General features: G+C 45.6%; 1 protein-coding gene across 3 annotated transcripts in view; it reads right to left on the bottom strand.

Moving 5' to 3' along the window:
- The window catches only part of cep290 (centrosomal protein 290), a 192,500-nt gene that overhangs the window by 23,003 nt on the left and 154,344 nt on the right, over window positions 1-15,153 (bottom strand). For all 3 annotated transcript variants that reach the window (XM_084335330.1, XM_084335329.1, XM_084335331.1), the window contains exon 44: window positions 9,042-9,128. In XM_084335330.1, the coding sequence (XP_084191456.1) occupies window positions 9,042-9,128 (87 nt within the window). The remainder of the gene's footprint in view (window positions 1-9,041; window positions 9,129-15,153) is intronic.

The following is a 15,153-nucleotide window of genomic DNA, read 5'->3' as shown; positions in this document are numbered from 1 at the left end:
GAGGTGGGTTCTAGGAGTAAGGTCAAGCAGTAGTCTGACCAGTTTGTTTTGAGATGTTTGTAATTTTGTTTTTAGCGCCTTTGAGGTGCTTTGGTACCATGAGGTGGCTCTGAGGCTCTGCAGCAGACACTCACTATTGGAGCTCTGGGGCTCTGCAGCCCCAGAGGGAGGGAGGGGTTACATCATGTGTACGCCGGCGTGCGTCAGCTGCGTTTGACTATTTCGCGCGTGCAGCTTTGGAGGTTATGCTTAGTTATGCCAGCCAAAACGAAGAGGACGGTCATTCGGCAGATGGACTGAAGATGAAAGTTGTTGCATGTTAGACAGTTCAGTCAGGCTAGCCATCCCGGCTAAAGGCAGGGACAGCTAGTTAGCTTTAGCTACGTTATAATATTGAGTGCTAACGTGTGGTTCAGTCGGGATAGCCATGATGATGTCGGCTAGTAGCTAAAGGCTAACTAGCGTTAGCTAACCTAGAGAGAGCGCGTGCAGCATTGTTATGCCAAGATGAAGAGGACGGTCATTCGGCAGATGAACTTCGTCAACTCCACGCGGTTGTCTCCATCCTCTTGGACGTTTGGTGAGTTTTTAATGCACTCTATTCTATTCCCGCCGTGGATATATCTCTCTCTCTCTCTCGGGAGCCAAACGGGCCGGCTAGCTGTTGTAGTAGCTAACGGTGTGTGGCCTGGTGTCAGCACCTGGTGCGAGGGAGGTGAGCTTGGTGTTTCATTATGAGAATATCTCCATGCTCAAGTCGGCTATAGTCCGCGAGGGACTTGTTGCTGGCACCGCTATGGTAAACACCACTCTGTAGTGGGACGTGTATTGCCTTCTTTTTCCCTTCTCTCTTCGGATGAGAAGAGGAAAACACAGCGGCTGTCTGAAGTGTTGGCATGTATTGCTTTTCTCACGTTGTACAGTTTTTCAGTGGTAGCCGCATAGCTTGCTTCTGCGTTAGCTAGTGGTTAGCGATAGCCGGGTTGAGCTAACTGTTAGCCAGTTAGCTGTTTATCTACGACGTTAGCTGCTCGTTTTCGCTCGGCTGGGAACGTTAGCTTGATGCTATCAGTTAGCCTAGAGTTAGCTGTTAGCTTGTGCTACGACCATTGACATTAGCCGTGAGAATAGCAGGCCCTGGCACTCTGACTACGACATCATCTTTGACAGAAGATGTAGTCGGGCCTGCACCATGACAAGGCTCCGGCCATAGCTTCTTTTTGTCCCGCCAGCGAGAGGCCTTTCGTCAACGTGGAGACCTGTGTCGCGGCCTTTCGCCCTGCGTTCCTTGGTGCAGGTAAGATGTCCATTGGACATTACCCCACTCTTCATTCCTTCCCCTCCCGAATGTTTTGTTAATAACGATGTTTTTTTCCAGGCAAAACATATGTTACTTCACAACATTTCGAGATACGACATGTGCTGTGTGTGAATTGTCTTGGTCGTTTGCGTTGGCCAAAGCTGTGTGTGGCCTGGTGTCAGTACCTGGCTACTCTATTTGCAGTTAGCCTATTTAGCTGATGTCGGCCATTGGCTCCTTGCTACTTTGTTTTCTCTGGTATAGACCCTCTTCTCTTTGGATTTAAGTGTTGATCTTTGTCCTTTTGGATCTATGTATATTCATGTTGCCTTTGTGAAGTTATCTTTTCCTTCTGTTTTGTTCTTCCATTAAAAGTTGAATATCCTTTAGGGGCTCATCTTTGCTTATCTCTCTCATACATGCTCTCTCTCTAACACACACACACAGACATGCTCTCTCTCTCTAACACACATGTGCTTCAGTTTACAATTTGTCACTACACACTGACAGTACACTACACACTGAATGCACCTGTTTCAAGTGGCATGAGATTAATCTTTATGGGTTTCTTTATAACAGGACGGCATATCGCAAGAAAAGTCACAGCCAGCAACTTGGTTTGGTGTTGAAAGCAGTGAAGAACCCAAGACCCACCTGCAGGCGGCGGAGAAAGGATTTCTTTCTAGAACTGGATGACAACTAATAAACAAACTTGAACTTGAAACTTGACCTTGCATTCATGACCTGTTGTAGTGCAGAATTTAATTCTGAATGTTTAGATTTATGTTCCATTTTGGGGGAGCTGTTTTACGGTTAAAGCCTGTTTATTTCCTTCCTCGCTAAATGTTAAATTTATGAAGCTATTGTGACAGTGAACAAAACAAGTCTGCCATTTCATAAACTTATGTCTTCTGAAGTCCTGCCTCGCATGTGCAGTGGAACACAGTATGATAAACATGGCATCTTAAGACATTCACAACTCTAGGCTCTTCCACCTGATATGCAAGACACTTTAATCACAACTTCAGTTTCTTCACACACTTTAAAATTGTTACGAACTGGCTCAAGCTCGCAACAAGAATAGGGAGACACAGGCACAATTTAAGAAATAACAAAGAATTTATTATCAGTAATTTAAAGGAGCAGCCAATATATATGAGTATCAGTGTGTCAGCAGTGTGTGGATGAGTGTATGTGCAGCATGAATGTGTAGGTGTAAAAGCAAAGAAAAGCAACCAAAACAAATGAACCAAAAGTAACAGCCAAATGACCAAAGAACCAAATAATCAACAAACAGCAACCAGACAAACAAAGAACCAAAAACAAATGGGGAGCTCGCCAGAGATCAGAGGCAGCCTCTCTCTGATATCCTGTGCCTGGGACACACCGGCCCAGGTGTGCACCAATTAGCTGACGAGCCTTCCCCAGCTCTGCCAGCCAGAGCAGAGGAAGACAACACAGTGTGGGGGAGGGTCGTCACACCTCCCCCCATAAGACAGGGACCCTAGGGTCACTGTTCTCAACCCAGACATCGTATTACACTCTTTAATGAAAATTACATTTCCTCCAAAAAGTGACAGCTGAACATGGGTCGCATAGACATGCCCGCCAACTCCCCATCCAGCCACTCCACCCCAGCCTCAGCAACTCCGGTGCGCCAGAGAAGCCTTTTAAGAGAAAAAGGGGTTAGTAACCGGAATGGGCAGACAGACATATTTAAACACATGGGTGAAAATTAGGATTTTTATATATTTTTTCCTCTTCCTCTCTCTCCATGTTCACTCCATTCTCCTCTTTTTCCTCAGTCATCTGTTGTCTGAGCTGCTCCTCTCTGCCACCTCCTGTCTGAGCCTGGTCAACAACAACTTGCTGCCGCTGGAGACGATCAATCTCAGTTTTCACATCCTTCTGCAGGTTATCCAGCTGTCCTTGCAGCTCAGTCAGCTTGCCCTCCGATTGGCTGAGGGAGGTCTTGAGGGCGGAGACTTCCTGGTTGTGGCTGAGGGAAACAGACAACGGGACAGCGGGCACAGGAAAAGTAACATTCTTTCGTGTTACTGCAGTGCACAGGCTGGCAACACGTCTGGGTTACACTCATTCTTATGTGGCTCTCCCACCAGTGGTGCCGAAGTACCCACTAATGAAGGTGGCACGTCACGCTTACCAACCAAGTCATTACCTAAAATCACTGCCACTCCTTCAACAGGCAACGAGGGCCGAACTCCCATGGACACCACCCCCTGTACCAGATCTGAGGAGAACATGAGGTTATGAAGGGGAGCCGACACAACTCGTAACCCCATCCCACGAACCCGTACATCACGACCTGTATATGATTTGGGTGAAAAAGGCAATGCTGATCCCACAATAAATTAATCCAACGCACCGGTATCTCGCAGGATTTTAGGTACAAAGGAATCACTTCCCACCAATGAAACATGACCCTCCGTAATATGAGAATAACCGCTTTCAATGTCTGATATTGTAGCTGTTACTGTCGCAGGTCTTGTATGCCACCTAACTGCATCAATGGCATCAGCCTTGCTACCAATACGAGCAGGTGCAGCCAACGCGACAGGTCTCACCTGGCCATTTTCATTTGAGAATTCCGCTTTTGTTCTGCAACTAGGGCACTCATTCTTCCAATGCCCTTCACGCTGACAGTAATGACAATTCGTACTATTGTCATTTTCCTTCCCAGAACCATTATTAGGCCTAGAATAAGCCGATTCCACGTTTGACCCAAAACGTCTATCTGTGTGTGGAGAAAATCTATTCTGCCGCACACTACTACCTGCTTCGGCAAATGCACGTTTATGAATTAGACTAAATTCATCAGCCAACATTGCTGCTTCTTGCGGAGTTTTAACTTTTCGTTCGTTTAAAGGGGAACTCCAACATTTTGGGAAATTAGCTTATTTAACATCTTCCCTGGAGTTAGACAAGAAGATACATACCTTTTTTGTCTCTGTGCGTGCATTTTAGCTTTGGGAATAGACGTTCATTAGCATAGCTTAGCTTCATCACTGGAAGTGAGGCAGGACAGTAGCCTTACAGTGCCTTACAGTGTATTGCAAGGTCTGACATTGACCAAATTTGATATGCATGACCTTGGTGGGCTCTAGGTCAACTCCTGAAAAGGGGGTCAATGTCAGACCTTGCAATCAAAAGTTAGGGGGCGCACTGAAATGATGGCAAGGGTTATTAGCCCCCTAACTTTTGATTGCAAAGTCTGACATTGACCCCCTTTTCAGGAGTTGACCTAGAGCCCACCAAGGTCATGCATATCAAGTTTGGTCAATGTCAGACCTTGCAATACACTGTAAGGCACTGTAAGGCTACTGTCCTGCCTCACTTCCAGTGATGAAGCTAAGCTATGCTAACGGAGCGTCTATTCCCAAAGCTAAAATGCACGCACAGAGACAAAAAAGGTATGTATCTTCTTGTCTAACTCCAGGGAAGATGTTAAATAAGCTAATTTCCCAAAATGTTGGAGTTCCCCTTTAAGTAAGTAGCAATACTATATGGCACACGTTTTTTTATTTGCTCTAGTATTACTAAATCTGACAGTTCCTGAAAAGTTCCAACATCTGACGCAGAACACCATCGAGTAAACTGTACCACCAGATCATGGACAAAATCAACATGAGTCTGGTGCTCCCTTTTTTCCCAATCTCTAAAACGTTGTCGATATGCTTCGGGGACCAACTCATATGCACGCAACACTATAGTTTTAACTGTCGCATAGATCTTACTGTCTGCTACAGTCAAAGAAGCATAGGCCTCCTGTGCCTTTCCTGTGAGGACACACTGCAACAACAAGGTGCACTCCTCATCAGACCACTTTCTTGCATTTGCCATCCGCTCAAACAAAGAAAAAAACAGATCTGGATCCTTTTCTGTGAACTGGGGAAGCAGTTGCCGGTTAGATCCCACATTAAATGTATTTTCCTCCTGACCGGTGACCCCGGAGGACATTCTTCCCTCAATTATTTGCTTCAACTTAATGTTTTCCATCTCCAATTGTGTTTGGACTTTAATTCTTTCATGTTCCATACTAAGAATTGTACTTCTTTCCATCTTTTCCTCATGTTCCAATTTAAGAATTAACAACTCTTTTTGTTGTTCAAAGGTCAAAGCTTCAGGGGTCACTGCAGGTGAAACGAAATAAACCTATATCAAACAAAACTTCCCTGTCCATCAATGTGTCTCTCAACAATACTTTCACATCTTCCTTCAAACGTTTGTCACTCAGCTCAATTGAAAAGTGCTCAGCAATTTTTTGCAGGTGTTCCTTTGTACACTGATTCAATAACTCCATTGAAGGAGCGTGTATAAAGTCTTTCACAATGGAAGCCATATTTAAAGCACTAACTACTACTTATTTAGAAAACAAACAGAAAACATGGTGAGCAAGACTTTCCGAGTGCCAATCCCTAACCATATACAATGATATTTGTATTTTGAGCAACACTGGTTCCCTACCAATATCACTACTCTAAACCTAACCGTCTTCTTTCTTTACCCTCGACAGAGACCGAAGTCTCCATCTCACAGACTCCATTTCAAAACAAAAAAGGAAAAATAATAAATTTAGTGGACTGTTGGAAGTACTGATACAGTACAGCTGGCCCACTCGGCGCCTAACTAACCAGGGCTACTCACTACCACTTTTAAACAGATTAAATAGCACTCAAAAAGTCATACTCACCACGCGCTGCATGTCCACAGAGGAGAGGATTCACGACACTGCCAGCCATCACAAAACTGCAAAACTAAGGTCAATTTGAAGAAAATAACCAATTTAACATTCAACATTTCCAATTTGCACCTGAATCTCCCCCAATCCAAGACATATTCAATACATTTCAGCAAACAAATAGTTTCCAGGTTACTCACCACACTGGCAACCAGTCCACCCTAGATAACTCCCACTTAGGGCCTAATGTAGGGAGTGAAAAATATGAACATGCTGGAAAAAAAATTGTCTTACAAACAATTCTAGGGTCCAAATTGTTTTTCTTTTATAATACCGGATTTATTCTTTTTTAACGAGCCCCCACTTGTTACGAACTGGCTCAAGCTCGCAACAAGAATAGGGAGACACAGGCACAATTTAAGAAATAACAAAGAATTTACACAGGGTCAAGTACATATGGATTGCTGCCATAATGTAATAATCGATATGATTTCGGCGTTTATTGCGCCATACAAACCGGAAATGGATCTAGGTGATCGGCGTCGAATAATTGGGATCTTTCTCCTCCAGTATCATTGGCGCACGGTAAGAGAACAGTAACATTATTTTCAAACAGATTGTTTGCAAACAAGGAAATGCACAGTCTGATCAATATATCCACCCATACTACATAAAGCCGTTACTGATGATCAAGGAATTATAAACGACCCCCCCACCCTTTCCTCCACGCATGATGAAGCATAATGTATAATTTTTTTAATATAGCGTGTATGGGAAAGAAACGCCAATCGATAATCTATCATATGCGTTTGGGCCTATAACTAGCATTTTTGTAATTACAGCAGAAAAGATTAAAAACACTTATATTCTTGAAGGTATTAACACAACAATGTATGAATGAAAAAGTATAACATTCCCACATCCTGAACGATAATCGATGTTGAATGGGCCATAGTAATGTCAATATAGCAATACAATTAAAAAAGCTATAGCCCTGCAAAGAAGGTAAACATCTCCATAGGCTTACAGTGCTGGCAGAGAGTGGTATAAGATGGGCACAACCCCCGGCGGTCAATGTGTTAAGCACAGGTCCCGGCAGGAATAAACACAACGTTTTACAAAAGTAAATGATATTTATTATATGAAGGGGAATGAAACTTGTAAACACACAACATGGAGAACAGCTGTGATCGCCTTGTCCGAGGTACACCGATCAGAGCCGTAAGTGTGGTGCGTCCTTTGTAATTACTGTACAGATAGGGTGAAGTCATCGTGCCTGCAAAAAGAAAATTAATTAAGACACTAGTAGACTGGTAGTAGTCATACTGGCCAGCAGCGTAACTAGTAAGAGTAGGTAAGGGATATGTACAAATATAGTATCTACAGATATGTAAGAGGATTATATGCAGGTATGTAGACACATGTGGATATATATATATATACAGTACATTGTATATTTATTCTTAATGTACTGTATATATAGATATATATATCCACATGTGTCTACATACCTGCATATAATCCTCTTACATATCTGTAGATACTAAGCATTATTGTACATGCCAGCATACACTTGCCATCCTTCTTATTACTGTTGTGCCATTCAAAAATACTTTAATTTAGAGGTAATTCACACCACGACCATGTTACTATCACATCAGCTCTGGAAACTAGAGTGATTAATTTGGTTTGAGAAAGAAGGGCAGCTAACTATTTAGCTACCGTCCAATGTTCACCAAAACACACACTCACACACTTTATAATTTGTTCCTCAAGGTTATTATAGACAGGTAATGTTTTGTAAACTAACGTTACGTTTAGAATGGAATGAATACATCAAGTATGCGCCGGCAAAGATAGTTAGCTCAAAGCTAATCCGGGCAGTTTTCATCCACTTCCGGTCTTTTAGAAATATGTTTTTATAGTGAAAATCATTACCAAAACGTCCGGAAAAACCTCACGGGAGCATTATAGACTGTCATACAAATGTACAAATGCTATGAGGTGGCAAGAAATGCACTATAAACAATACTTAGCGGCGTCGTTTCTTGCGCTAGCTTCTGTTAGCCAGCATTAGCCTTCATTAGCGTGGGTGGGGTGGCAGAGCTAATGCTGGATGCCCAGTCAGGCTCCTCTAACGCTGTGTAAAAAAATCACTACAGCCCGGTGATTTAAAATGATTTAGCCTACCTATTTAGCCTACCAACTTCAGCCACCTTCTCTTCTCTTTGTCGTCGGGAGGAAAGCGGTAATAAGATACCGTTTTGTTGACATGGTTCCGTAAAAAAGCCAACACGGAACACAGCACAGCACTGCACCATTTTAATGCCTTTTGATATCCCGTCTCGAAGCAGATGGACACGGAAATCAATGGCGGGAACAAAATTACGTCAGACTTGCCATCCCTATAGTGACTTGCAGTAGGAGGGGCAAGATGAACAGCGACAGTGGTTCAGGAGGTAGAGCAGTCGTAATCGCGAGGCCGGTTCGATTCCTGCTCCTCCCGGGCAGCGTGTCGAAGTGTCCTTGAGCAAGACACTTAACCCCTAATTGCTCCCGATGTGCAGGTTGGCACCTTGCATGGTTGCCTCTGCCATCGGTGTGTGAATTTGTGAGTGAATGGGTAAAATGTGAGGAACAAATTGTAAAGCGCTTTGGATAAAAGCGCTATATAAATGCAGCCATTTACCATTACCATTTATAAAACTTAAAGCTGAGACTAAACTTAGAGAAGACTATAGAACGACCAGACCAGACCAGGACATATTGGGTGAAACTAACCTCTCTTGTGTTGCCTGTTCTGTGTTTGTCAAGTAGCTTAGGCCGCATAACAGTTGAGTTGGGTATCAATTAATTCAGTCTCTTCAATCATTGACTTTTTGTTCATTATGTCATAACGTCATGGCCTTATTATAGTAAAATTGTCATCAAATATGAAGTGATTACATCTGAATATGATCATTGAGAGAAGTAGTTTGTGTATCTATTTTCTATGCATCATTACTGGATATCTATTCACATTTAGTAACTGAGTAAACGTACTCCACGTATATAGAGCAGCTTCTTCTCCACCTCCGCATTCTCTTTATTCAGGGCGTTGCACATGTCCTTCAGGTCTGTAACTTGATCCTGTCAACAAAAAAAACAAGGTACGAGAGTTGTGATTGGAGGATCAAGAAATGATGGGCAGGGTTTGAGATTTGATAAATTTACACATGTCTTACACATAGAGGTGCAGAAATGGGATTTGACGTCAGAGGAGACGCTCCAGGCTGCGTTTGACTGCACAGACTGGAACGCGTTCCGCGACACAGATAACATTAATGTCTACACGGAGACAGTGCTGGACTATGTTCGTACTTTGGTGGAAGAAACAATCCCCACTACCAAAATGAGAGTTTACCCAAATCAAAAACCCTGGGTAGACAAATCCGTCCGTGAAGCTCTGAGAGAGCGCACCAAAGCATACAACGACGGCCTAGTGGCAGGCAACATGAATGACCACAAGGTGGCGCGATACAACGTAAGGAGGACAGTGACAGAGGCCAAACGGCGCTACAGGGATAAAATTGAACTCCAGTTTGAACAAGCTGACTCTAGAGCTATGTAAGATAAGATAAGATAAGATAAGATATTCCTTTATTGATCCCCTTGGGGAAATTCAGGCATCATAGCAGCATGGGGGGGAGGGGGGGAGGGGTACAGGTAGTAAAACAACACAGTATACAGGTAGTAAAAGACAACACAGGCAGTGTAAACAATTTGATCAATATGGTCAATATAATTTACTATCTGACTAGCTGAGGAATATTCAATATTCACAGTGTCACATGAGGTGCAGTATGCATGAGGTAGTGTTATAATTTACTATCTACTGAGTATACATTAATCAAAGTACCAGGGTAGTCTACTTTGTCCCCCTTGGGTTCCTATAAGTCCCAGGTCAATGTCTGGTAGCAGTCGCTGTCGCTGCCCCCTGTTGTGGGGCCTGGAGGCTGCTAGTCGCTGCCCACTGTTGTGGAGCCTGATGGCCGCTGGTATGAAGGACTGTCCGAGGCGGTTAGTTGAGTGTCGGGGGGGGATGAGTCTGTGGCTGAACGAGCTTCTCATCTTGACTAGCTCGTCGTAGAGGGGGTGGTAGGGGTTCTCCATGATGGCATCCAGCTTCCTTATCATCCCCCTCTCTACCATCACCTCAAGTCTTGGTAGCTCGACTCCCACCACGGAGCTAGCCTTCCTCACCAGCTTGTTGAGCTTGTTGGTGTCCCTTGAGTTGATGTAGCCTCCCCAGCATGCCACAGCATAGAAGAGGATGCTGGCCACAACAGACTGGTAAAAAGACTGCAGCAGTTTGTTGCACACATTGAAGGACCTGAGTCTCCTCAGGAAGAACAGCCTGCTCTGTCCCTTCCTGTAGAGGGCCTCTGTGTTGTCCGACCAGTCCAGTTTATTGTTCAGGTGTACCCCAAGGAACTTATATGAGTCCACCATCTCCACATCCACCCCTCGGATGGAGATGGGAATCGGGGGGGGCCTCTTCTTGCCCCTCCGGAAGTCCACCACCAGCTCCTTGGTCTTACTGGTGTTGAGTTGGAGGTGGTTGCTGTCGCTCCACCCCACGAAGCTCTCCACCAGGGCTCTGTACTCCTCCTCATCATCGTCGGTGATGTAGCTTACGATGGAGGAGTCGTCTGAGAACTTCTGCAGGTGGCACCCGCTGGAGTTGCGGCAGAAGTCTGAGGTGTAGAGGGTGAAGAGGAAGGGTGACAGCACAGTTCCCTGGGGGGCGCCGGTGTTGCTCACCAGTACGTCAGACTGACTGTCCTTTAGTCTGACGTACTGTGGCCTCTCAGTGAGGTAGTCCTTGATCCAGGCCACCAAGCCGTGCTCCAGCTGCATCGCAGAGAGCTTCTCCGCTAGCAGTGACGGCTGGATGGTGTTGAAGGCGCTGGAGAAATCAAAGAACATAATCCTCACTGAGCTGCGCGGCTTCTCCAGGTGCGTGTACGCTCTGTGGAGCATGTAGATGATGGCATCCTCCACCCCGATGTTTGCCTGGTATGCAAACTGCAGGGGGTCGAGGGAGTCACGCACCAGGGGCTTGAGGTGTTGCAGGACCAGTCTCTCAAACGTCTTCACGTGTGACGTCAGAGCGACTGGCCTGTAGTCGTTGGGGGTGCTGGGACGTCCCTTCTTGGGCACCGGGACAATGCAGGAGGTCTTCCAGAGCTGGGGCACCCTCTCCAGCCTCAGGGAGAGGTTGAAAAGATGCTGGAGCGGTGCTGCCAGCTGCTCTGCACATACCTTGAGCACCCTGGGATTGGTGTTGTCCGGTCCTCTGGCCTTGTTTACGTTAATTTTGGAGAGCTGCCTACTGACCTGACTGGTTGTGATCGTCAGGGTTGGGGGTGGTGGGCAGTCTGCTGGTGTTGGGGGTGGGGTGCCGTTGTTGATGGGTGTGGGTGGGTGGGGGGGCTGCTTTGTAGGTGTGATCTGGTGCTGGTGTCGATGGGTGGGGGGAGGGGTGTGGGGAGGCCACTCTGGTCAAAGCGGTTGAAAAAACGAGTTGAACTCGTTTGCACGCTCTGGAGGGCCCTCCACAGCTGTGCCCTGCTGTTTGAAACCAGTGATCTTCCTGACCCCCGCCCACACCTCCCTGGTGTTGTTGGCCTGTAGTCTGCCCTCCAGCCTGTCCTTGTAGCTGACCTTGGCTGCCCTTAGCTCTTTTTTGAGCTCCCTTTGGACAGCCCTGGCCTGCTCAGTGTCCCCTGCCATGAAGGCCCTCTTTTTCCTGTTTAGCAGGTGTTTAATGTCCTTGCTAATCCAGGGTTTATTGTTTGAGAAGCAGCGTACCCTCTTTGTGGGTACGATGCTCTCCTCACAGAACCTGATGTAGTCTGTGATGCAGTGGGATAGTCCATCAATGTCATCACCGTAAGCCCTCTCAAACATATCCCAGTCTGTCGACCTGAAACACTCCTGTAGCTCCTCCTCGACGTCGTCAGACCACTGTGGGACAGACATGGTGGTCGGAGGCTGTCTCTTAATGAGAGGCGTGTATGTGGATACAAGCCTCACAAGGTTGTGGTCTGACTGGCCGAGGGGGGGCAGGGAAGTCGCACTGAAAGCCTCCTTCACGTTAGCATACAGGAGGTCCAGAGTTTTGTCTCCCCTTGTGGCAGGGGCTCAAAACGATGACAGACTACAAAGGCGCCTCCCTCAAACTGAACAGTGACATCTCCTTAGCAAATGACCTCAATACCTTCTATGCGAGGTTTGATGCTGGTAATAACAACACCAGCCCACAAGCCACGGCAATGGGGGGGGGGGGGGTCTGCTGCTGATGGAGACTCAGTGTTCAGGGTAACAGAGCATGAGGTGAGGCGGACCTTTAAAAAAGTGAATATCAGGAAGGCAGCAGGTCCGGACGGCATCCCCGGCCGCGTCCTAAAAGTCTGTGCCGACCAACTAGCCCCGGTATTCACTGACATATTTAACCTGTCCTTAGAACAGGCTGTCATCCCCACCTGCCTGAAGAAGTCCACTATTATCCCTGTACCCAAAAAATCCAAGCCTGCTTGCCTCAACGACTACCGCCCTGTAGCTCTCACCTCCATAGCCATGAAGTGCTTTGAGAAGCTAGTAAAGGGCTACATCTGCTCCTCCCTCCCCATCAACATGGACCCCCTGCAATTTGCATACCGCCCCAACAGGTCCACGGAGGACGCCATAGCCCATGTGCTGCACACAGCAGCATCACACCTGGACAAGAGGCAGGGGAACTATGTGAGAATGCTATTCATCGACTACAGCTCGGCATTCAATACCATAGTCCCCTCCATACTCATAGCCAAGCTCAGGGACCTGGGCTTGAACTATGACCTCTGCCAGTGGGTCCTGGACTTCCTGACGGGCAGACCCCAGGTGGTGAGAGCAGGCAACTGCACCTCCTCATCCATCACCCTCAACATAGGGGCCCCCCAGGGCTGTGTTCTGAGTCCCCTCCTCTACTCCCTGTACACACACGACTGTGTGGCTCAGCGGAGTAGCAATACAATCATCAAATTTGCTGACGACACAGTGGTGGTGGGCCTGATCTCTGCCAACGACGAGAGGGCCTACCTGGAAGAGGTCAAGGTCCTGGCGGGATGGTGCCAGGAAAACAGCCTCTCCCTGAACGTCAGCAAAACAAAGGAGATGATTGTGGACTTCAGGAGGTCGGGGGTCAAGGACTACAGCCCCCTCAGCATCGACGGGGCACCGGTTGAGAGAGTCAACAGCTTTAAGTACCTCGGAGCCTACATATCCGAGGACTTGACATGGACCACACACATTGACAGTGTTGTGAAGAAGGCACGACAACGCCTCTACTTCCTCAGGCGCCTAAGGAAGTTCCAAGTCAGTCAGAAGATCCTTAAGAACTTCTACTCATGTACAATAGAGAGCTCCCCACACTTTATATTTATTGATGAAGGATTGCACTACAACTCGTACACCTTACTGTAAATTGTACCTAAATTGTACCTCATCCCATTTCTGCTTTGCACTATATAGTACTGTACATTAGTACACTGCATAGTATTGTATATTATATGGTAACTCAGTTACGTCTATTCTGCATCGAACATTGTACATATGTCTATACTGAACACTGTGACCTCATTTTCTACTTTTCTACTTTTAAATTACATGCTATACTATGTTATTTGATACTATCTTGTCTAGCACAGTCTCTGGAGCGTAACAGTAAGAAGCATTTTGTATGAAAGTATTCTGTACTTCTGTATGACAACTATTAAAGAAACTTGAACTTGAATAATGTTAAAAAACAAACAAACAAACAAAACTAAACTTCTTATTATCTTTTACTATTATGTACCCTACTATTGAAGAAAATCACTGTCTTCAATTTGGTTATAACATGTAGGTAAAGTACATATCTATAGAGATATTAGTTTAAACATTGTAACTGTAAGGACAGAGACAGGGTGCAGAGCAGGGTCTGGGAACAGGCCCTGTGGGAGCGATAAGAAGCAGCCCAGAGAGTCAAGGTCACTCACAGAGATAGAGAGAGAGAGTCAATTTTAAGCCATAGCAGCGTCTGATTGGGTCAGAGGACAAGCGGCCACAGTCACTTAGTGACGAGAGTAGGAGAGTCAGACGAGGTTGTTATAGTGACACAAAGATAGTGGTCGCCATGACAATGCAGATAAGGAGCGGCTAGGGGGAAAGCCGTTGCTATAGTAACGAGATAGCCAAGCGATGAGGAGGGTTGGAGTGTCGCGCGAGAGAGAGACTTTAAGACATTATAGCTATGACTTCTTCCGGTAGAGAGTCAGACAAGCATTGACAGCGAGACAACAGAGAGCTTCTTCTTCGAGGCTGGAAGAGGGGGGGGGGGGACCATGAGGACAGACCTAGCTTCGGCTAATAGAACAGATAGCTACCGGCTAACAGGCTTCGGCTAATGAGCTAGGCCGCAACAACCATTGTGTGGCTATCGAGAGATGAATCTATTAATCTAGGTTCCTTAGACCATCAAATACTTTCCATCTTGTACGAGACCTTTTGTTTATGGAAATAAACATCCTGTTAAGAAAAGACAGACCACGTTTCCAGTGTTAATTGTTCTGTTACGGATGCATCAAACGGGGTGAAACAGTGTGACAGCCAGTAAGATTGCCAACAACAAACAACACAGAGACTTCACGGAATGGCAGATGACGGGTTGTTGAGGCTGAAACACTGATTATCCTTCACTATGCTACTATACTTACATTTACATTTACATTTAGTCATTTAGCTGACGCTTTTATCCAAAGCGACTTACAAGTTCTGTGCGACAAGACAGCAAGAAGGGTATAACTCTATCAGCTGAGTAACAATGTTCATCAAAGTGTTGCGTGTTACAGTGTAGGTTAGTTTATTAGGACAAGTGCATGACAGTAAGGTTAGTCGGGGTTAGATTTTTTATTTTTTTTAATCATTTCAGATAATGGTTGAAGAAGTGAGTCTTTAGTCGACTACTACCTATCATGCTAACATGTCTATACTACTAACACTCGTGTACACTTGTGTAACACTCAAGTTTGACACAAGTATTATTATACTATTCTTTTTTTTCTATTTATTTTTGGGCTTTTCTGTATTTTTC

The sequence above is a fragment of the Notolepis coatsorum genome (assembly GCF_963971535.1).
Source record: "Notolepis coatsorum genome assembly, chromosome: 18".
NCBI classification, from domain to species: Eukaryota; Metazoa; Chordata; class Actinopteri; order Aulopiformes; family Paralepididae; genus Notolepis; species Notolepis coatsorum.
The sequence above is the reverse complement of the archived record's forward strand: the minus strand, read 5'-3'. Positions and strand labels throughout refer to the sequence as shown.